The sequence below is a fragment of the Pyrgilauda ruficollis genome, unplaced genomic scaffold (genome assembly GCF_017590135.1).
Source record: "Pyrgilauda ruficollis isolate IOZ18807 unplaced genomic scaffold, ASM1759013v1 scaffold131, whole genome shotgun sequence".
Lineage (NCBI taxonomy): Eukaryota > Metazoa > Chordata > Aves > Passeriformes > Passeridae > Pyrgilauda > Pyrgilauda ruficollis.
The window spans coordinates 126,837-149,709 of NW_024511544.1; the positions used below are offsets into that span (position 1 = coordinate 126,837).

The 22,873-nt window shown below is 42.1% G+C and overlaps 2 protein-coding genes across 2 annotated transcripts in view; one reads left to right on the forward strand and one right to left on the reverse strand.

The window, feature by feature from the left end:
* Nucleotides 1–22,873, forward strand: part of SYN2 (synapsin II) — a 167,461-nt gene that overhangs the window by 71,791 nt on the left and 72,797 nt on the right. The window contains exon 5 of the mRNA XM_041459116.1: nucleotides 13,805–13,894. Coding sequence (XP_041315050.1) covers nucleotides 13,805–13,894 — 90 coding nt within the window. The remainder of the gene's footprint in view (nucleotides 1–13,804; nucleotides 13,895–22,873) is intronic.
* Nucleotides 17,725–22,873, reverse strand: part of TIMP4 (TIMP metallopeptidase inhibitor 4) — a 28,269-nt gene continuing 23,120 nt past the window's right edge. Inside the window, exons 3-5 of the mRNA XM_041459117.1 lie at nucleotides 20,401–20,515; nucleotides 19,632–19,756; nucleotides 17,725–18,451 (exon numbers count right to left, since the gene is read on the reverse strand). Of these exons, the coding sequence (XP_041315051.1) occupies nucleotides 18,254–18,451; nucleotides 19,632–19,756; nucleotides 20,401–20,515 (438 nt within the window). The 3' untranslated portion in view covers nucleotides 17,725–18,253. The remainder of the gene's footprint in view (nucleotides 18,452–19,631; nucleotides 19,757–20,400; nucleotides 20,516–22,873) is intronic.

Here is a 22,873-nt window from a genome sequence, read left to right on the forward strand (position 1 = left end):
TTGTCAGGGCCTGCAAGGTTCAATGTCCAATGCTGCTGTAGATGGAACAAAGGGTTGGGTTTTCTCTCAGCTCAGCCTGGCTGTGATGTGATAATTACAGGCATTACAGGGGCTGGGCTGGTTCTTCCACTTCTTTCTGACAGTGCTAAACCTTCCAGGCCTGCAGAGTCCAGAACTGCTGCACTTGTGCACAGCAGCTGTACACAGCTGAGGAGGAAGAAAACCCTCACAAAATCAGCCCAGTTTCATGAGGACTGCTCTGGTTCCTTTAGTGCAGAGGAAAAGCATCCCAGCCCCTGCAGCTGGCTGCACATCTGTTCTCCTGGGAGCTGCAGGGGTGCTGTGGGGGCTTCAAGGATCTGCTGCTGCCTCAATCACACATTCACTCTGCTGAAGGAGGGGCACAACCCTCATTTGTGAGCACTGTGACCCTAACAGGCTGTTGCCAGGGTGGTGGAAGGGTCTGTATTTAGGGAAGAGGGAGCGCAGGGAGTCCCAGAGGGATTTGGGAAGCCCAGGTGAGCTGAGCTTGGGCAGGGCTGTGCCAGCCTGTGAGAGGCTCTGCAGGGATGGGAGCTGGTGCTGAGCAGCTTGGCCCCATCAAAGCGCACTCCTGGCACTCTGCTCCAGCACTCCAGGGATGTGGGAACAGAGGCAGCAGCCAGGAAGGGTTTTCTGGGCCAGAGCTGGCAGAGAGGGAGGCAGAGATACCTGGGAGCATGTGAAGAGAGCTGGAGGGTCCTGGTGTTCTTCACACAGAGCTCCAGATGGAAACTCATTTCTGCTGAAACATCTTCAGATGTCCCACTCTGCCCCGTTGTAGGAATTTATTGTTATAGAAATTTATAAATTAAATTAAGCTTTTAAATGTTAGAGAAGTGCCACAGAACACTCAGTTATGCCAAAATTTCTCTCCTTTCTCAGCCACACCATTGCCAGGGAAGGCTGGGTATGGCTCTTTTTGTCAGACCTGGTAGTATTGGAAATCCCACAGTTGTTTGTTTATTTTCCTTCATTTGGGAGCAGACAGCCAAACACTTCTTTGCAAGTTTGTTGATATTTTCCTTGGTTTGCTCCTCTTGCCAAGCTTACACAACTCTGTGACTTCATGTGCTGTGTTCTGCTTTGCCTGTCTTTTGCAGATGCTTTTCTGCTTATTTGTCTTCACCTTTCTGCTCTAACTGGACATTTAACTTCTTTATTTTTACCTTGCTTTCTTGGAAGGTCTGTTTTAACTGCCCTTTCTTGATATTTGATGCTTTCTAGTGCTCTTGCCCACCTTGTTTTCTCCTCTGTGTTGCTGCTCCAAGTTGGTCTCTTGTGCTTTTTCCACTCCCAGTTATACTTTAAAAATCTTGAGCAACAGATTGGAGCACTGGCAGGACATTTGTCGGGGCTCTGCAGGGAGGAGCAGAAAAAAAGAGATGAGCTCTGTTCCTTCCAGCTTCCTGTTGACACAAATTATTGAAGCTATGCTAATGGGAGACACAACCACGCAGAGGAGATTCAATTTTGTGTCAAAGCATCTTCTGGAGAGCAAACAACAAACAAAATGAATGTGTGCAAGAAGAGAGGCATTTTGAAAACCTATTTGCTGCAAATCTGGGAGATTTTCAATGCTACTCCATGTTGGGTTTGAAAAAAGACATTCTAAATGTTTATTTCATTGTGAGAAAATCCTGTGCTCGTCAGCAAAAGTCAGACTTGTACAATAATGCTGAGCAATGGGACAGAATTTGGCTGGTTATTGCTCTCTTTTATATGCCAGAGGGGATTTTCTTAAGGGTCAAGCCTGGAGAATGCTGACCTGCAATCTGGATGCAGCTCAGATAGAGAAGACATTTAGGGACACTCAGATTTGATGTCTGCCACCATGATGAAGGTTAGGAGCATTGAGATGTATTTCAGTCAGTTTTATGTATTCCATTAGATCAAACCTGGGGCCAGCATTGAACTTTCTGGTTTCAACCACTCTGGCAAGACTGATCTCACTGACAGGTGAAGGCAGGGCAGCCAGAGGGCTGCAGGGACCTTCTCCTGCCCCCTCACTGCAGGGAGCTGCAGAATTCCCTTTCCCTGCCCCAGGGCTGCAGCAGGAGCTGCCTTCTCTCCCAGGCAGGGCAGAGCTGCTCCTGAGACACCAGGATGTAGGTGGCAGGACTAGAACAGCCCCAGGTGATGATGTGTGGCAGTCTCTGTATCAAATTCCACGTGCCCAACAGCAAATATTTGCACCAGTAGCCAGTTGTGTGGCCTTTATCCACAGGAATTTTTGATTTACAGAGGGCTGTTGGATTTACAGATTTCAAGTGCATTCAGAGGCCTGTGCATCTCCAGGGCAAGCAGAGAACAAACAAACAGGTGCTTTTTCTCCAAGCAGAACTTTCTTAAGAACAAAAAACCTGCATAAAAAACCTGAATAAGACCTATTTTAATTCTCTGTCAGCCAGTGAAGGTTTTGGCCTCCTTGCCCAGTCTGCCACTTAGAGCAAAACATGTTGGTGGATTTGTCGTGCAAGAGCTGAAAGTAAATTCACAAAACTGTGTCAGAAGGAAGGTGAAAACATCGTAAGCTTTTTGGTCAAAAGACAATTTAATACCAGGTTTGAACATTGAATTGGAGCAAAATTCATAAACACAATCATAACTTTAAATACATAAATAGAAATCTAAATGCATTAAACCTAGTAGTGTGTTTGCTCTTTGCACCTCTTTATAGAGCTGGTTTAGCTTAATCTAGTCTTGGAATAGGAAGGAAATATTCCAGCCTTCCTTGCTGATTTTGCTTTCCTAAATAAGTAAAGGTCACTTGAAATTCCTGGTTTAAAAAACCAAAAAACCAAAAAAAAACCAAAAACCCAGAGATCCTTAAATAATAAATAAATCTCAGTGTGGTGATGATTTTTCTGTTCCATACAGCCAATAATTCCCTCAGCTCTGTATTTACCAATCCTTGCTTGCACTCACAAGTGCTTTATATATAAACTGAGTATTGGAGTATTTTGCTTTGACCAGCATTTATTGCCGTCAGGATAATTTAAAGCAAAAATAGACTCAGAATTTTTGACTACATTCCTGAATTTTGTAGTAGGTTGTTGCCACTCTGCCCTGCTGTCTTCTGCACTAAAAAGCAGCAGTGGGAACTCTTGACATTCATTACAGACTTCCATTGCATTGGGCATTTCTAGGGGCAGGAAATTCAAATGGACTTTTTAACTGTTCCTTACTTTCTAGTGAGAGAAACTGTTTTCAAACAGAGGCTGTGAAGTTAATATTCAAAACAGGACTGTAAAGCTGGGGTTCAAGTCCTTTGTATTATCTGCTGGTTCTGCTACTGTAGAGACTCAGAAACTCTTTTTGTGCTTGGTTAAGGCAGATATCCACACCTGAAGGCCAGATTATGGAAATTAAGTTTAATCTCTTGTGCAATCTTAATATGTAATTACAAAGGAAACTTGTGTGTTATATATCCTATTAAATTATCTTAGAAAATATTTTTTTCAGTTAAAATCTAGGTTATAACTGCTCCTTCAGCTGTGCCTGTGGTGACTCAGAAGGATCAGTGGAGTGAGACTCCCCTTTCTGACACAGGAATCTGTCACCCATCCAGGAAAATCCCTCCTGTGGTGCTGGCTCCACCAGGGCAATCCCAACCCCATCCTCTCCCTCTCCTCCAGTGCAGCTCTCCCACATCATCTCCACAGCTCCCACCAGCACTGCCATTCCCCTCTGGCATTCCTGGATATTCCACTTCTATCCTCAGCTCCAGCCCCCTCTGAGATGGGTGCAAAGTGTCCTGGTCTCTTTTTGGGGTGTGTGAGCACCACCCCTGCTCCCTGAGGTGTTTTTAGTGGGTGGTTCAGTTTAAGATTCTGTGAAATCCCTGTTTGGGTATCAGCCACCCCAAAGAGTCCTCTGGCTTTCCCTGCTGGGCCTAGCAGAGGTTGGCTGGTGGTGTCTGAGGGGTGGCATGGCACCCTGGAAATCCACCTTGGAAATCCATCCTGGAAACCCAACATGGAAATCCAAATGGGAAATCCACCTGGAAATCCACCAGGGAAAGCTCCACCCTGGAAACCCACCATGGAAACCCACCATGGAAATCTTCGCCCTGGAAACCAACTATGGAATTCCAACATGGAAACCCACTCTTGAAATCCACTCTGAAAACCCAGCCTGGAAATCTCCACCCTGGAAACCCACCCTGGAAACCCACCACAGAAACCCACCATGGAAATCTTCGCCGTGGAAACCCACTATGAAATTCCAACATGGAAACCCATCCTTGAAATCCACCCTGGAAACCCAGCCTGGAAATGCACCCTGGAAACCTGCCAGGGAAATCCATCCTGGAAATCTCCACCATGGAAATCCACCCTGGAAATCTCCACTCTGGAAATCCACCAGGGAAACCCACCATGAAAATCCACACTGGAAATCTCCACCCTGGAAATCCAGTATGGAATTCCACCCTGGAAATCTCCACCCTGGAAATCTCCACCCTGGAAATCCACCATGGAAATCCACCATGGAAATCTACCATGGAAATCTACCCTGGAAATGCACCCTCAAACCCACCCTGGAAACCCACCCCAGAAGCCCACCACTGATTCCTTCCTCTACAAGTTTCACTGAACTCAGCATTTTTATGGAAACCTCCAATTTGAACTGGGCCTCATCTGTTGAAAGCCCCACAAACAAGAAAATCTCTTTCTGTTGCAGTGAGCCCCAAACCTTTCTGAAAAGAGCTTAAGCCCAAGGCTATCAAAATAAACGGCACAAATGTTTCCCTGGTCAGAACACTGAGCTCCCTGTTCCCATAACAGTGGAATAAAGTGCATTTTCTCACTGCTGGAGGAGCACCCAGGAAGGAGTCCCCAGAGCCTCTCACTTCCATCAGCTTTCTTACTTTCTTCCTTCTCTAAATTTTCATTCCAAAATAAGGGCTCCAGAAGGCCTCTCAGTCTAGGCCTCATGGAATTACCTTTTGCTAATTCTTTTATACCAGGCATGTCTTGATCTGTGTTCTACTCTCTTATGCTCATAGGCTGTTTTCCTTCATTTTAATCCACATGTCTTCCTTAAGTCTCGCTTTCCTCACTGTTTACACATTTTGTCAGTGCCTCTTCCACCAGCCAAGGTGCCTCTCCTTGCCAGATGCCTTCTTGCCCAACCCTGCAAGCCAGGAGATGTTTTTATGTCTCTGACTGTGACCATTTTCTGGTTCTTTGGGATTTTTTTAAATCCTGTTTTTCCAACTGTTGTAGAAAACTTTTTTGTTTCTCTCATGGATGTACTCTGCTAATTTGTAAGCCAGTTCATGCAGCTCTTCCAAGGGCATGAGGTTTTTATTTAAGGCTTTTTTCTTTTTTTTTCTTTTTTTTTTTTTTCATCCTGTAGAAGCTCTTACTGGTTTGCATCTCATCAGCTGTAATTCTAATGTGAAAATATTCCAGCAGTTAATTACATGGTGATTAGCAGTGGGAGAGCTGTGCCTCTTGGATTGCAGTTCTCATGCTGCAGGGGAAGTGCTGGAGCCCAGAAAACGCCCTTGGAAATTCTGGATAGCCGGAGCAGACAGCCCAAATCCCTCTGGGAAGGGCCAGCACATCCACAGGGGCTGAGCAGCTCCATCTCAGGAGGTGCTGCAAGAACCCCAGAGGGCCAGGAGGGAGCTAAAGGAAAGGAGGGCAGGAAATGTCAGCTGCAGTCACAGACAAGGGGGAGATGCTGCTGATCCTGGGCAGGGCTTGAGGGGAAAATGCTCCAGGGACAGATCTCATCCAGAGGGGCACAGATCGCCTTGGGGTGATCCCCCTGGGGTTCTTGTGCAGCCTGGGCTGCAAAGCCTCAGGGCACACCTCACCTGTGGTACCAAACTCACCATGCAGGGTCCATGGAGGTGATCCTCACATTCCCAGTCCCGCTGTGCTGTCTTTGGCTTTGGGTCCTGCTGGAAAACCACTGGGATATTGGGACACATATCGGACAAGACAGATGATGGACTTTGGACTTTATTAGCATAAGAGATTTGGTTGCCTTGGCAAGAGCAAACAGGACTTTGAGGATTAAATCAAGACTTCAAGAAGATTCAATCAGAGGGGTTTACTGGGAAAAAGAAAGTTTCAGACTTCTGCAAGCAAGAGATGTTTAAAATTTATATGTTTATGTGATGATTAACCCAATCACCGTAGTAAAACATTACTAGTCTTCCCAGAATAAGTATACAAGCAGTTGTACTCCACAATAAATTTGGATTCTTTGACCATCACACCAAATCCCTGTCTCTCTCTCGTCATCACTGATAGAAAACCACTGGAGGAGCACCGAGTTTTGTTCCAGTTCCCATCTCCTCTGCACTCTGCTCCTGTGCCCAAACTGATTTGTAGGAGCTGTTCCACCCTTCGGTGCCCGTGGCAAGGTCTGGGTGGACTTTGGGAGTTTGAACAGCTGCATGGAGCTGTGTGTCAGCTCCTGCTGGCACAGGGGGGTGTCAGCTGCAGGCAGGGTCTGCTCCCCTCCATTCTCCTGTCAGGTATCAAGGGTGTGTGAACTCAGCCCTCTGGAAGAGCATTCAGGGTTTGCTGAAGTCTAAGAGAAGGAATGTTCATTCAGGGTTTGCTAAAATGTAAGAGAAGAAATGTTCATCAATCTCAACAAAGAACATGGAGGGCACAAAAAGGTAACACAGATGCTTCCCAGGTAATAATAATATAAAAAATACAGTAATATAATATTAAAACACGGTACAGACACTGTGTTTAAAATGCAGATATAGTGAAAAATCTTGGCCAAAGTGGATTGACTCCCACAGAGAATGTGTGCCAAATGTATCCTTCCAGCACTTTCCACACAACTGCTCCATTCCTCCTCCCTCGGAAGGATCTCAAATGTTTGTGTCTCAGTTTTTTGGCCTCCAAGGACCCCTCTTTGTGCTTCATCTCTCACTCTCACAAGATAACCCTGCCTTTATGGAATGACCAGCCACATTTCTGAGCCTCAGCCTGAAAATGGATATTTCAGCCTGGAAAGGGACATTTCAGCCTAAAAATTGACTTCAGGTCGTTTTTCCTGGTGCCATCTGAAGAGATGTAGAAGTCAAGGTGTAATTTTCTTTGTTAAATCCCTAAAATTATAACCTAACCAGCCCATAATGCAAACCAAACCTCCAGGGGCCCTGTGCAGGTCGCTGTGGGGCAAAGGGACCTTCCCTTTGTGCACGGAAAGGGAAAATCCCATGGCAGAGGCCTCCATCCCTGGTGAGCACTGAGATCACACTGGAAAACTGAAAAAATTAACTTCAGGGATTTCAGTCACAAATTCTGAGCCTCATTAATGCATTTTGGAAGGAGGAAAGTTTATAGCTGGACATCCAGAGGAAAAGTGGTATTTCATGGAATTTTTTCACTCTTAAGGTGAGCCCACACCTTGGAGCAGCCAGAGATGAGTTAAATCTCAGCTGAAAGTGGTTTTTTTTTATGACAGACTGGTTGAAGAAGTGTTCACCCATCCAAGTTTTCCCATTTCTCAGCTCCTGGAGAACGGCAGCTCCTCTGGGTGGGTGTAGCAGACTCCCCAGAGAATCTGGGTATTGTTTCAGTTCCCATGAAGCCCTTGATGGCCAGCTGGAATTCTCAGCTTGTAAAGGGGACAGGTAATGGACCCTCAAAAGAGAGAAATCTCTGACAGAACGGGCTCAGTAACACCCACAGCCCAGGGGTGCTGCCTGAGCAGGGAACTGGTGAAGGAGATGCCATTCCTGGAGTTAAAATCCTACTAAATTCCTACATCCCTGGAAATTCCCCACTGGAAGGGGCAGTGCCACAAATCCTGCAGCCTGGCAAGAGGGATTAGCAGCTTTCTGGATTAGAGGTGGCACCATGTGCAGGAATTGGTTTTAAATATCATATCTGATTATCTTCAAGGGAGGAGTTGGTGTGGTTTGCTCAGGAACAAACCCCAGCCCCTCAGAGGTGGCAGAGATGGAATTAAACACATTTTAACTCCTCGAGGGTGACAAGCAAAGGAATTGTATGACTCTTTATGGAGACAGCAAAGGGATTTTTGGTAGCTCCTGCTTGGTTAGAGCAAGATCTGTGCAGTCAAATTTAGAGCTCCAGTCTTGGGGTGGTGAAACCCCAGAAAGATTTGATATGAAATCAAAGGAAATAAATGGTTTTTTTTACTAAACATTTCTTCTCTGTGTCACACCTTGTTGGAGAGGAGAAAAAGCACAGCTGCTGTCACTGTCCTGTTCTGTTATAAAGGAACAATCTTGGCCTGGGTGTGGAAGGATTTTATCCTGACTAGGAAAGAGCTGAAATTATAACAAATGCTACAAAATCCAACCATTTTCCTTTTAAAAAAACAATCTGTAAACTGTAAACACATGTACCTGAGGATATCCCTTTTTGACTGGAAATAAGATGGAATATTGGAAAATGAGAAGTAAATTCTGCTTGATAAACTGAGAACATTTTTCCATTTTCTTGGTTTTTTTCCTAAAATGTAAAAATTACTTCTGCTGAAATAGTAAGCTCTAGGAGCTGGGGGGCTTTTAGATGATTATGGCCTTTGATATCCATGTAAAATACTTCACTGGCTCTGATCATATTTTCTATTTCATGAACATCCCATGTCTGTAAACATTTGACAATGGATTACACCATTCAGTAGTTTATCATCTAAAAAGATGATGCTCCTGCCCAGGACTGGTGTTCAGCTGCTGAAAAGGAAAATATAAAAATATATAGTCCCAATCCCACTTAAAAATTGATAGAAGGTCATTAAAACTTAAATGAAATTCTTTATGAATAGCCCAGCAGCAATAAGGGGAAATAAAAAGGATTTATGGCAATTTATGGATGCACAATTAGAATGCTGAAATTTGGTGTGAATTTGGGCTGAATTTATCAGGTTGCATTTTGGGGGCGGGGGGAATGATTGACAAGGGATTCCAGATTTGTAAATGTGGAGGTGAAGCAGCATCTCAGCAGGGTAAAGGATAAATCATCCCCCAGCTGTGGCAGTTTGAGAGATTTCTCTCTTTTCCCTCAAAAACTCAAACCTGCTTTTCCTACCTGCTGTTTCCTAGCTGAATTACTGGATTATTGGAGTGATACATGTCTGTTGTCTGTGGTTGATAGTATGTTATTTTAAGTAAACAAACATTTGCCAGCAATTAATCTCAATTACAGCTTTCTTACCTCTTGCATGAATGCCATAACCCCTACAAAAAAAAAAATAATGCCATTTTCTCAGTGTCTTTTGCTCCCATCCAGGGAAAATGGAAAAGAAAGTAGGGAAAGAATCACAGGAAACACAATCATATGATTTTATTTTTTTACTTTGGAGGTTTTTACTTAAAGATAGGTTAATAGATTTATTTAAACCTAACAATTGCTTGGCAAAAATTATGTATTTAATGGTAAATTGGTTTTAAATATCATATCTGATTATCTTCGAGGGAGGAGTTGGTGTGGTTTGCTCAGGAACAAACCCCAGCCCCTCAGAGGTGGCAGAGATGGAATTAAACACATTTTAACTCCTCGAGGGTGACAAGCAAAGGAATTGTATGACTCTTTATGGAGACAGCAAAGGGATTTTTGGTAGCTCCTGCTTGGTTAGAGCAAGATCTGTACAGTCAAATTTAGAGCTCCAGTCTTGGGGTGGTGAAACCCCAGAAAGATTTGATATGAAATCAAAGGAAATAAATGGTTTTTTTTACTAAACATTTCTTCTCTGTGTCACACCTTGTTGGAGAGGAGAAAAAGCACAGCTGCTGTCACTGTCCTGTTCTGTTATAAAGGAACAATCTTGGCCTGGGTGTGGAAGGATTTTATCCTGACTAGGAAAGAGCTGAAATTATAACAAATGCTACAAAACCCAACCATTTTTCTTTAAAAAAAACCAATCTGTAAACTGTAAACACATGTACCTGAGGATATCCCTTTTTGACTGGAAATAAGATGGAATATTGGAAAATGAGAAGTAAATTCTGCTTGATAAACTGAGAACATTTTTCCATTTTCTTGGTTTTTTTCCTAAAATGTAAAAATTACTTCTGCTGAAATAGTAAGCTCTAGGAGCTGGGGGGCTTTTAGATGATTATGGCCTTTGATATCCATGTAAAATACTTCACTGGCTCTGATCATATTTTCTATTTCATGAACATCCCATGTCTGTAAACATTTGACAATGGATTACACAATTCAGTAGTTTATCATCTAAAAAGATGATGCTCCTGCCCAGGACTGGTGTTCAGCTGCTGAAAAGGAAAATATAAAAATATATAGTCCCAATCCCACTTAAAAATTGATAGAAGGTCATTAAAACTTAAATGAAATTCTTTATGAATAGCCCAGCAGCAATAAGGGGAAATAAAAAGGATTTATGGCAATTTATGGATGCACAATTAGAATGCTGAAATTTGGTGTGAATTGGGGCTGAATTTATCAGGTTGCATTTTGGGGGCGGGGGGAATGATTGACAAGGGATTCCAGATTTGTAAATGTGGAGGTGAAGCAGCATCTCAGCAGGGTAAAGGATAAATCATCCCCCAGCTGTGGCAGTTTGAGAGATTTCTCTCTTTTCCCTCAAAAACTCAAACCTGCTTTTCCTACCTGCTGTTTCCTAGCTGAATTACTGGATTATTGGAGTGATACATGTCTGTTGTCTGTGGTTGATAGTATGTTATTTTAAGTAAACAAACATTTGCCAGCAATTAATCTCAATTACAGCTTTCTTACCTCTTGCATGAATGCCATAACCCCTACAAAAAAAAAATAAAAAAATGCCATTTTCTCAGTGTCTTTTGCTCCCATCCAGGGAAAATGGAAAAGAAAGTAGGGAAAGAATCACAGGAAACACAATCATATGATTTTATTTTTTTACTTTGGAGGTTTTTACTTAAAGATAGGTTAATAGATTTATTTAAACCTAACAATTGCTTGGCAAAAATTATGTATTTAATGGTAGTATTTTCTTGTGGAATTTGGAATTCGGCTCTCGGATCAGAACTGAAATATTGGGTAACTTGTTAGGAATCCTATTCACAAACCACCTTATTTTGGTAGCTGTGATAATATTTCCTTTCCCTGAGGCCTGATTTGCACAGCCCACAACCCAGCTACAATTCCTTAGGCTTTTGGTGAAGACTGCTCATCATTAAGGTATTTTCCACTGGCCCTCCAAATTTAAAGATGTATTTTACCAAACCTAAGTAAACACCACTAAATTAAACAAGTCCCCTCTGCCAGCTGGAAATGCAAGCAAAGCTTTCTTGGGTTTTTTTCCCTTTAAACAGTTTTTGCTCTCCCAGCCCCCGAGCCTCTCCTCAGAGTAGGTATTTTATCTGCATTATGGACAGAGTTCTATTGTTCTGTGCTTTTTGTGCTGTTTGCAAGCAGCAAATCCCACTATTCAGTGTTGTGCTGAGTTGTTTATGTCCCACGCTGGCACGGTGACAGCTGAACACATCACAGGCACGGCCGAGCCAGGGCTCTGGAGCCTGGAACAGCTCTGCCCTTGGGCTGCCAGAGCCTCCTGCTCCCTGGAAACCTCAGCCCGGGCTCTGGAGGGATTTCCTTCCCCAACTGTTACCAGAGGAGAGGTATCTGCTCAGCAAAGAGAGACAACAGCCCCAAACCCATCTCTGTTTCATAGAGTTCTCTGTCTTACATGTAAATGTTCTGTGTGAAGCTGCTGCAGCCCAGAGTACAGGTAGGCAGGATATGCCACGGGAGCTTTAAAAGAATATTATATCAGAATATTTTACAGAAAACATGAGTAGGAATGGCATAACAGGGAGCAGTTTAAATCAGCCCCATCCAAGGATAGCCATGTGTTTAATCAGAATATTCTACAGAAAACATTAATAGGAATAGCATAACAGCGAGCAGTTTAAATCATCCTCATCTTTGGTGGAAGGACAAGAATATTCTGATATAACATGTGATGTTATATCAGAATATTTTATAGAAAATATGAACAGGAATGGCATAACAGGGAGCAGTTTAAATCATCCTCATCTATAACACATACTGTTATATCAGAATATTCTATAAAAAACATTAATGGGATTGGCATAACAGGGAGCAGTTTAAATCATCCTCATCTATAACACATACTGTTATATCAGAATATTCTATAAAAAACATTAATGGGATTGGCATAACAGGGAGCAGTTTAAATCATCCTCATCTATAACACATACTGTTATATGGCCATGTGTTTAATCAGAATATTCTGTAGAAAACATGACTAGGAATGGCATAACAGGGAGCAGTTTGAATCATCCTCATCTATAACACATACTCTTATATCAGAATATTCTATAAAAAACATTAATAGGATTGGCATAACATTGAGCAGTTCAAATCATCCCCATCTTTGGTGGAAGGACAGAATATTCTGATATAACATGTGATGTTATATCAGAATATTTTATAGAAAATATGAACAGGAATGGCATAACAGGGAGCAGTTTAAATCATCCTCATCTATAACACATATTGTTATATCAGAATATTCTATAAAAAACATTAATAGGATTGGCATAACATTGAGCAGTTCAAATCATCCCCATCTTTGGTGGAAGGACAGAATATTCTGATATAACATGTGATGTTATATCAGAATATTTTATAGAAAATATGAACAGGAATGGCATAACAGGGAGCAGTTTAAATCATCCTCATCTATAACACATACTGTTATATCAGAATATTCTATAAAAAACATTAATGGGATTGGCATAACAGGGAGCAGTTTAAATCATCCCCATCTTTGATGGTGGTGCAAGAATGGCCACATGTTATGTCAGAATATTTTATAGAAAACATCAGTATGAATGGCATAACAGGGAGCAGTTTAAATCATCCTTATCTTTGGTGGAGGGACAAGAATATTCTGATATAACATGTGGTGCAGTTTAAATCAGCCCCATCCAAGGGTGGCCACATGTTTTATCAGAATATTCTAGAAAAAAACATGAATAGGAATGGCATAACAGGGGGCAGTTTAAATCATCTTTGGTGGTGGGGCAAGAATGGCTACGTTTTACATCAGAATATTCTATAAACAAACATTAATAGGATTGGCATAACAGGGAGCAGCTTAAATCATCCCCATCTTTGGTGGAGGGACAAGAATATTCTGATACAACATGTGGTGCTATATCAGATACAACATGTGGTGCTATATCAGAATTTTCTGTAAAAAACATGGATAGGATTGGCATAACAGGGAGCAGTTTAAATCACGCCCATGGCCGTGTGGGAATGGCTCGAGGCTGCAGCCTGGGAGATGAATCTTCTCCAGTCTGTTCCTCATCTGCCCTGTTAGCATGGCACAGTTACTTTTATCTCTTTGCCAGCATTGCCAAATCAATGTCAGAGAGGTGCCAGCCACTAAATAAATGGTAAATATGCCTGGGCTTTGGGTTTAAGATGACAGAAAAGACAGAATTATAATGATTTTATCATCACAGAATCATCTTCAAACATACAGACAATGAGATATCTGAAATCCAGTATTCCCATGTATTTCATCTCCTGTACCTGTGAGGGTTTAACCTTTCAGGTGTTTCTCTGTGTTGGTCTGTACATGAAGTCACAGCTTGGGTGGATTAAAGGGGTGTGTGAGGAGGAGGAGGAGGAGGAGGAGGAGGAGAGAGGATGCACCCCTGGGTCTGCTGAGTTTATCAAACACCCAGGACAAGAATCAAAATGTCCTGAGTAGGAGCTCATGTGGGCACAGTGTGGTTTCTCTCCTGAGCTCTGTTTTGCTCTGCTTTGTTTTGCAGTTTGCCCAGCTGGTGTCTGTCTACAAAACTTTGGGCCCAGAGAAGTTCCCTCTGATCGAGCAGACGTTCTACCCGAACCACAAGGAGATGGTAGGTGCCAAGAGCAGGGCTATACCTGTCCCTGTGCCTGTAAAACAGGGTCTGGGGGACACAATGCCCTGCTCCCTGTGCCTGTAAAACAGGGACTGGGGGCACAATCCCCTTCCCCATTTACTGCCTCCTCCAAAAGTCATTTTGGCAGCTTTCAGGGGGAGGGACAGGGTGAGCGCTTGAATTCACTGTGATGGTGAGCTGGATGGTGCCCACATGGGACAGTGGTCACTTTTCAGCTGCCCAGCTGCAGATCTCAGGGAGATTAAATGCCTACAAAGACACTGAACAGCTCTGGAAGTGCAGGAGTCACTTCCATGGTTTGTTTCCCCCCAGTCCTTGCTAGTGCACTCTGTTTGTGGTCTTTGGAGGTGATGCACTGGGCACTGCAGGGCTTTGAACTCACCCAAAATCAGGGTGGTTGTGACTTGTGATCTTCAGGTACCTGAGCTAACACTGGTTCCCAGTGCTAACAGACAGCAGAAGAAGAACATAGATGAGCCTGTCAGAGTCCAAGGAGCACCTGGATGATGGTTTTAGGGTGTGGTTCAGTTTTAGGCAGCAGTGAGGAGTAGGGAGTGGGACACAATGACTCTTAAGGGATCCTTCAAACTTAAGATTGGCTGCAATTGTATTGAAAAAAGCGGGACTTTTGGGTGCATTGCTAAACTGCAGTCCATAGAAACAAAGAACATTTCATTTTGGGGCAAGAACTAATGTGTCAGACTTATAAGTTTATATGGCATATTTTTCTGAGTGTAGCAACCCTGTAAGTGGTTTTCCCTGTCTTCATGCCTCTACATTGCTCATTAAAGCCAGAACTTATAAATTATTTCTCTTTTTTTTTTTTTTAACTTTTGAATGTCATTCTCCACAGCCAAATTATTTTTTTTTACGTATTTCTATGGTAATGAACATTAATCTAGAGAAAATGAATCCGTTTGGGTATTGCATTGCCACTGAGAACTGCTGCAAGAGCTGCCTGTGATGACACTCATTTGTTTGGTTTTATTTCTCCTGAAGAAAGCATCTGGAACTTTGTGGCTTGGGAAATAATCAGGCAATGTGGTACAAGACAACATTTTGTTTGAATTTCTGGAGTGGGTTGTAAGATGAGCTGGAAATCAGAGTCTTCTGATGCTGCACTGAAACCATATCATGTTATTTTGTTTTGGTTTTCAACACTTCATCAATAGCTGGCCTCACTGGCATTTGTTGATGCAGAATTTGGCAATTACAGTTTAATTTTTTTTTTCCGTGTTCCTCTTGATTTTTTTCCTTCCCTTTTTGTTCTCCTAATGGGAACCTGGAGCTGTCCCCCCCTTCAATGCAAACCAGCTCATGGGGGATGTGGGGAGAGGGAAAAAGCCCCAAACTTCTGGGAATTGAGGGTCAGCTGAGCATGCCGGAGGTGCTTCTTCCACCCTCTCCTGATTTGTGCCGAGGTTTTAGGCAGTGCAAGGTAAATAAACAAAGATGCCATTCTTTTGTGTAAAAACGGAGCTGCTTTAATGAAACACTTTTTGAAACAGAAATGTTCATCCCAGACTGATCACAAAAACGCTGTGAGGCTTTTGAACTCATTGCTGGTTGAGTCATACCTACAGCCTTTCCCTCAGTAATTAGTTCCCTTTATTTTACTCCATTCCCACCTCCTCTGTTCTCTGTCAAAACAACACATTGGCTTTCCCAATGTAATTGCTGAACAATTTAATTAAAACCTATCTGGAACGTTGAGGAAACACCAGCAATATTCCAGGTGGTGATTTTTCCCCTGTTCACCTATACAGTCTCCCTTCTCTCTTCTTTTCCCTACTCTCACCAAAAGTCATGTGAAGCCATTTTCAAATTAAATTAAAATGCTGTGCCAGGCCGTATTTCTGCTCCACCCTCTCACATAACACAAACACAGTTTCAAGAAGTAAAAAGAAAATGTTGTAAAAAGAATCTGCTGTTGATAAGGTATCCATGCCACTACAGTAAAAATCCTGATATTAAAATAACATATTCAGAATGCCACGTTGTAGTCAAGCCTTTTGAGAGTCTTCCTCGGGGAAATCTCATTCTGAGCCAGGTTTGTGTAAAGCTTTTCTTGCCACATTTATTGATATGAGGGGGAAAAAACAAATCTTGGTACCTTCCATTGTGGGAAGTTTGGGCAGATTTCTGCTCAGCCAGAAATCAAAGTAGACAGACCTTCATTGTGAAACACCTCATGAGGGATATTTTATAGCAGGAAAAGTAGGAAATTTTTTAAAACTAGCTGTGGCATGAAATTTGTATTGCAGTCTGTCCATAAATATCAGAGAAAGCATTTCTTTGTGCAAGGTGCACAGAGAAGGCAATCTGGGCTGGGTGAGTTGAGGTTCAGGGCTAATTACTGTAAAACTGAAATAGGACCAGAGCTCTGGGGAGCTAAAAAGCAGAAAATACCTGTTTGCTGTTATTCTAAAAGCACCATCCCATCAAAATGGATTTGGAGACAAATGATACAGGACTGGTACTGAATATTAACCACTGAATATTGACCACTGAAAATTAACCTTTGTGGTTATTAAACTCTGTGGGCTTCCCTAGGTATTGGTTTGATCTGACACAAGGAAATAAGGCCTGGCTTTGAATTTTTCTGGAAATTAATAATATAAATGCACAGCACTGTCAGTAAATAGCTCTGCCGATAGTGTTACTGCAATATCAATTATTTTTTGGAAAAAAATGTAGCTTTTTATTCTTTTTGTTTCATTTATGTAAGTCTGTGGTCCAAATTGTTAGTGTTGGGAAAATTTTGGTTTGTCTTGAGTAAAGCAGAAAACAAACTGGGCTTTACATTTGGCAGCACATATATATGGTTTTAATTTAGGGTTGTAAATGAAAAGAGCCAGACTGATTTATAGTAAATAAAAAGTGAAACATTGGCTTTTATGTATTGAGGGACACATATTCCTCAAAGGATAATGACATGTTTTCCTGTTGGCCTTGCAGCATTTGCATGTCACTGGAAATGTGTAAAATTAGTCACAGAAAAAGTTAATCTTTTTTTAGAAGAGCATTTCCAAACCTGTCCTTTAGATAGTAACATCTGTCAGAAAAGGCAGCTGCAGGAGATTCCCATCCTGCCTGAGGGCTCTGCCCCTTTTTTCTGGAGAACAAATAGTCTGGACTTTGGCATTTACACTTCCCAAAGTTTCACCACTGTGAACTGAATTATTTTTATAACCTTAAATATGTGTGTGAAGGATTAGTTACTAACTCCAGTCATCAATTCAGGAAAGTTATGACACTAAAGAAGTTACAGGCAAAATGTGCTGTAACCCTTCTCTAGTTTGAGTTGACAAGTAGCCAAATTCACTGACAGGGCATGGTGGGTGTTCATGAATGAAAAACAATTAAATCCTATCAAACAGGGTCACATATCTGAGAGCTTCCAGAAATCATGCAGTGTAAGTTATGCAATATTTATTGCATGTATTTTCAGGTGAGTTTCTAAAGTTTTAACAGTGCTGGGGTACAAGTACTGGTCATGTATTTAGGGAGGTTTTAAGGGCTGCAGCTGCCCTGAGGATGGACACAGTTTTTGTAGCTCTGAGCAGTTTTAGCCTGTCATCATTTGGGCTTAGAATTTGTTCCATGGAAAGCTTAAATCTATGGATTAATGCTTTAACCCATGGATTAAAAATCTGACTTTTCCTTCAGCAAGGTGTGGTTAGTCCATAGGAATGCTGACTTGGAAAGGGGGTTTTGATTATCAAGGCTGTTTCTTGATTTAGTTATCAATGGAAGCTACAACTCTGCGGATAAAGGAAGCTGTGACATAAGGAAAGTACAAAATGTGGAGCACAGATTGTTTTAATCACAGAAGTGTTCAACTTGTTTCAACAGATAAGGAAATATTTGTGATTTTTTTTTAATAGCACATTGTTATAATACTTTACATATACACTGTACAATAATTCTTTCATATCCAAGACTTTCATACAGAAAAAAAAAAAAATAGTTCTATAAAACATTCCGTAGTTCATCGGAAAGATTTGGAATAGAACACAGGGAGCTCTTAATCTGCAGGCGATCAAAACAGGGGGCAAAATTCTGGCAAAATTTGTTCTTGTACATTCATATTGGCAAAAAAAGGGGATTTGTTGTGCCTTGGAGGACGTTGCCAGCCCTCTGTGCAAAGCATAACAGAGCAGAGCAGGTGCCTCCAGGAGGTTTGTCCCTCGTCCTGCACCAGTGCCAGCCCCACAGGCCCTTTGGGGACAACTGGCGCTCGTTTCTAGGCCAGGCACGCGGGCAGCTCGGAGCCGGGGCTGTGGGTGGCACGGAAGGAGCCTCCCAGGGGCAGATTTTGGGCACGGGGAGCGCTCAGGGTTCGCTGATGTCGATGAAGTCCTTCTCGGGGGGCGGCCCGCCCCGGTACCAGCTGCAGGTGCCGTCGCTGCGCTTGATGCAGGCGTAGTGGCGGGCCTGGTGCCCGTAGAGCCGCCGCTCCAGCAGCCAGTCCGTCCACAGGCACTCGTTGGGCGCCGTGATGGAGCAGGGCACCGTGTAGCACGTGGTGATCTGGGGAGAGAGGCCTTCAGCACCCTGCAGCCGCCTCGGGCTGCGGGCACGCTCAAAAATGGGAATTAACGGCGTTTATTTACATCTGTCTGCTCTGCGCTCACATTGCAGCTTCCTCTGAACTGGGGTTTAGCCTCAAAAATGGGAATTAATGGTTATTTACATCTGTCTGCTCTGTGCTCACATTGCAGCTTCCTCTGAACTGGAGTTTATTCTCAAAAATGGGAATTCATGGTGTTATTTACATCTATCTGCTCTGCGCTCACATTGCAGCTTCCTCTGAACTGGGGTTTATTATCAAAAATGGGACTTAATGGTGTTATTTACTTTTACCTGCTCTGCACTCACCTTGCAGCCACCTTGGATTGGGTTTATTCTCAAAAATGGGAATTAATGGTGTTATTTACATTTATCTGCTCTGCACTCACCCTGAAGCTTCCTTTGAACCGAAGTTTATTCTCAAAAATGGGAATTAACGGTGTTTATTTACATATATCTGCTCTGCACTCATCTTGCAGCTTCCTCTGAACTAGGGTTTATTTTCAAAAATGGGAATAAATGGTGTTTATTTACATCTATCTGCTCTGCACTCACCTTGCAGCTGCCTCTGAACTGGAGTTTATTCTCAAAAATGGGAATTAATGGTTATTTACATCTATCTGCTCTGCACTCATCACCCTGAAGCATCCTCTGAAATGGGGTTATTCTCAAAAATGTGAATTAACAGTGCTTATTTGCAGTTATCTGCTCTGCATTCACATTGCAGCTTCCTCTGAAATGGGGTTTATTCTCAAAAATGTGAATTAACGGTGTTTATTTACATCTACCTGCTCTGCACTCACATTGCAGCTTTCTTTTGACTGGGGTTTATTCTCAAGAAATACAGAAAAATGGTGTTTATTTACATTTTTCTGCTCTGCACTCACCTGGCAGCTTCCTCTGAACGGAGGTTTATTCTCCAAAATATTATTAGATATGATTAATTTGCATTTATCTGCTCTGAAATTAGTCTGACTTGCAGCTTCCTCTGAACTGGGGTTTATTATCAAAAATGGGAACAAATGGTGTTTATTTCCATTTATCTGCTCTGCACTCACATTACAGCTTCCTTTGAACCAAGGTTTATTCTCAAAAATGTGAATAAATGTGATTTATTTAAATTTATCTGCTCTGCACTTACCTTGCAGCCACAGCCCATCTGGTACCTCTGGTTCAGGCTCTTTTTCTGAGACAAGGATAAATCATCCCACGGCTCAATGTAGTTGCACAAGTGGATCAGCACTTTGCCATCACTTAAAATTTGTCCTGCAGCATGGAAAACACAAGAAATCAAAGCAATAAAAGTGCTTTCTAAATATTAGAAGTGTAAGAATACCTTGAGCTTTTAACTAATTGTATCAAATTAGTCATACTCTAAAATTTTTTAAATTAATTTAATTATAACAGAGAAAATGTTCTCCTAATTTCATGCTGGATGGAAGTAAAAGATTGAAGAAGGATATTTTTCTAAAGATGTTGATAGTCTACCAGCAAGGGGTGGATGCAAATGCAGTTAAACTGGATTTTAGGATGTCTGGAAAAATCTGTAGTTACTTGGAACCCCAGGCCTGCAGACACACAGGCAGGTGTTTTCTCATTATGCACTTTTGCATTCTTGGGAAAATCAGTACTGTTGGTTTAATCAAATAATAATGGCAAATATTGAATCAAAATTCCTTCTAGTTACTGATTATATCATCATTGACCTTCCCTTCCTCTGGAACTGCTCTAAGAGTGCTGCAGGAAGGGTGGAAAACGTGTAAGGTCACACCAAAACGACAGCTGAACACAATTTTTACATCCTGCTGTGTTTGTATTTAGTACATAAATGCATTCTTTTGCATATTTTAGCAAATTCACTCCAAGCAGCACTTCTGAATCTCCAGGAGCATTGACTTTGCTCATTTTACCTGTTAGAAGGTACTGTTTTTTGTTGTTGGCTTCTAGTTTCACTCCACAGAGTGATGAATCAAAAGGAGTGTAGACATACTGGACATCCTTGAGCTTTTCAAATCCTTTAAACATCTGAAAATGATCAGAAACAGAGTCAGTAGTGGAAAACAAGCATGAAAAAACAGTTGCAAAAAAGAGCTGGAAGAAGTACAGGGTGAGTCTCTTTAAAGAAGGATCCAAAGTCTGAATTAATGTGAGAAAACACCAAGAACTGGACTTTTTCTCTACACTTAATGAAATTCATCCGAGAGTTTTAGGAGAGAATTAAGTAGGTCTTGATTTTTTAAATTATAGCTTTTAAAATGTGCTTTTTCAGCGTATTTCATGGATTGTTAGAACTTTCTCTTCAGTTTATATTCTAGTGGCATATTCTATTCAAGGAGCAATGCAGAGGCAGCATTCACCCTGACCAAAGTGCAAATACTTCTCAGTCTATTCCTGTGGGGAATTTTCTCTCGGTCTCTGGAGTTGTTGGGGTCTCCTGGGACACCAAACATGCTGAGGAACTGAGCATTTCCAGAGCATTATTTTCATATTTGGTCACCAAAGCAGAGTGGTTCTCCACATCCCAAATTCTCACCAGTGGGACTATCGGAAATGCAGGGCAACCCCAACAAGGCAAGAAAGAGAAGGAGGACTCTATCCTATTAGAAGGTTAATTAATTACTTTATTATACGATATTATTTTATATTACACTATATTACACTGAATCTAAACAAGCACTCAACTTGACTCAATTGTTTAGAATTTGGATTTTGTTTTTGAATTGTGACTGTCAGCTGACAGTCCCGACACACACACTTGGATTCAATTGGTCAGTGAATCAAAACACTCACACCAGAACCTAATTACTAATTATTTTCAGGTATACTATCTTCCACAATGCATTCTACTTGGTTTAAAACACAGGAGTAGTAAATGAGATAAGAATTGGTTTTTCCTTCTCTGAGGTTCAGAGCTGTGATTCCCAGAAATATCTTTGGGAAGTTGTGCCTGTGAAGAGAAATGCAGCTGCATGGGACCTTCTCAAATAACTGCTGGAAGACATCACCCAGCCCTTAGGATTTCCACCCTGCAAGCGCCAAAATGGAGAGATTTGGGATCAAAGCCCTTTTCAGGCTGGCTGCCCCTTAACCAGCAATTTCAACCCCAAAAAGAAATCAGAAGTGAGGCATTAAAAGATGCAAACCAGCAGAGCTGTGCCCAAGGCCAGCGGGGAGGGAGCAGAAGGTGCTGCTGAGCGCCTGTCGTCACCTCGTGTGCCACCACCAGCCCGGTGACATCATGCCACGTGTTGACAGCTGGGGACAATGGCAGGGGCTCACAGCTCTCCCAGTTGCAGCTGGTGTCCCTGGAAAAATGTGTTTGTGTTCCTCAAGCCCTCCCAGGGGATTTAAATAGCACGGGCCACTAGAAAATACTCTGTAATATGTTGGTTTTTCTGAAGCTTTATTTATGGAGGGGGGAAAGAAGCCAACGTTGCTGTCACTGCGCGGCTGATCCAAAAATATTAGCTGGGATTTGAAATGCTTTGGAGAATAAAACAAACGGGCCCAGCCAGACCAAAACACAAACCAAACTGGCACCCTGTCCAAAGCAGCAGTGGGAATCACAGAAAATCTGCAAAAAGAAGAGGGAAATTTGTCTGTGCCACTACGGGAGTTCTGCAGGTGAACTTTGCCTCAAGCTTTCCCCATGTTTAGAAACCTTCAGGGCCTTGTAGGGAACAGATTTTCCATGGATATCTCAGCTTTGGTCGCAGCTTTGGAGGCTTTGTGCAGACAGCACACCTTGATTTAGCTATAAAAACCCTAAATATCCACAGCAATAGATAATGGAGATTTAGTTAATATTTAAATGAGTTTAGAGTTTTGTTGCAGGGTTTTTGGTGGCTTTGTTGGTTTTTATTTTTTTAATTACTGTCTGACTTATCTCTGGTTTTGACCTATATAATTGTTACAGCATTTCTAAAGATTATAATCTTGTGTTTAACTCAGTAAATCATATTTAATCTTCTCAGTCATATTCTCCCTTCTCTAAAAGCGTGACTATTTCTCTGCAGAGGGATAAGGTGGTTGGGTTTGGTTCTGCATTGATGCTGGATGCTGATCCATGCTCACCTGAGCTCCTGGTGGGACTTTATTGGAATAGGAAAATAGGGTGAGGATCTGGGGGATAGAGAAATGTGACCCTGCTCCTAAAGTCTGTATGGACACCATCCCTGTCCTCCTGAGGGGTGGAACCAGCACCAGCACATGGCTTTGCTTGAAGATTTTAGAATGAGTGAGATGATCAAGTCAGTTACAAAAATATGATGAAGAAATATTCAATTGCATGAAATCACATATTATCTTCTCTCTTTAATATAATGCTGTAAATATTGCAAGAAAAGAACAGTAATAGAAAACATTTATGGCTTCTTGACATGC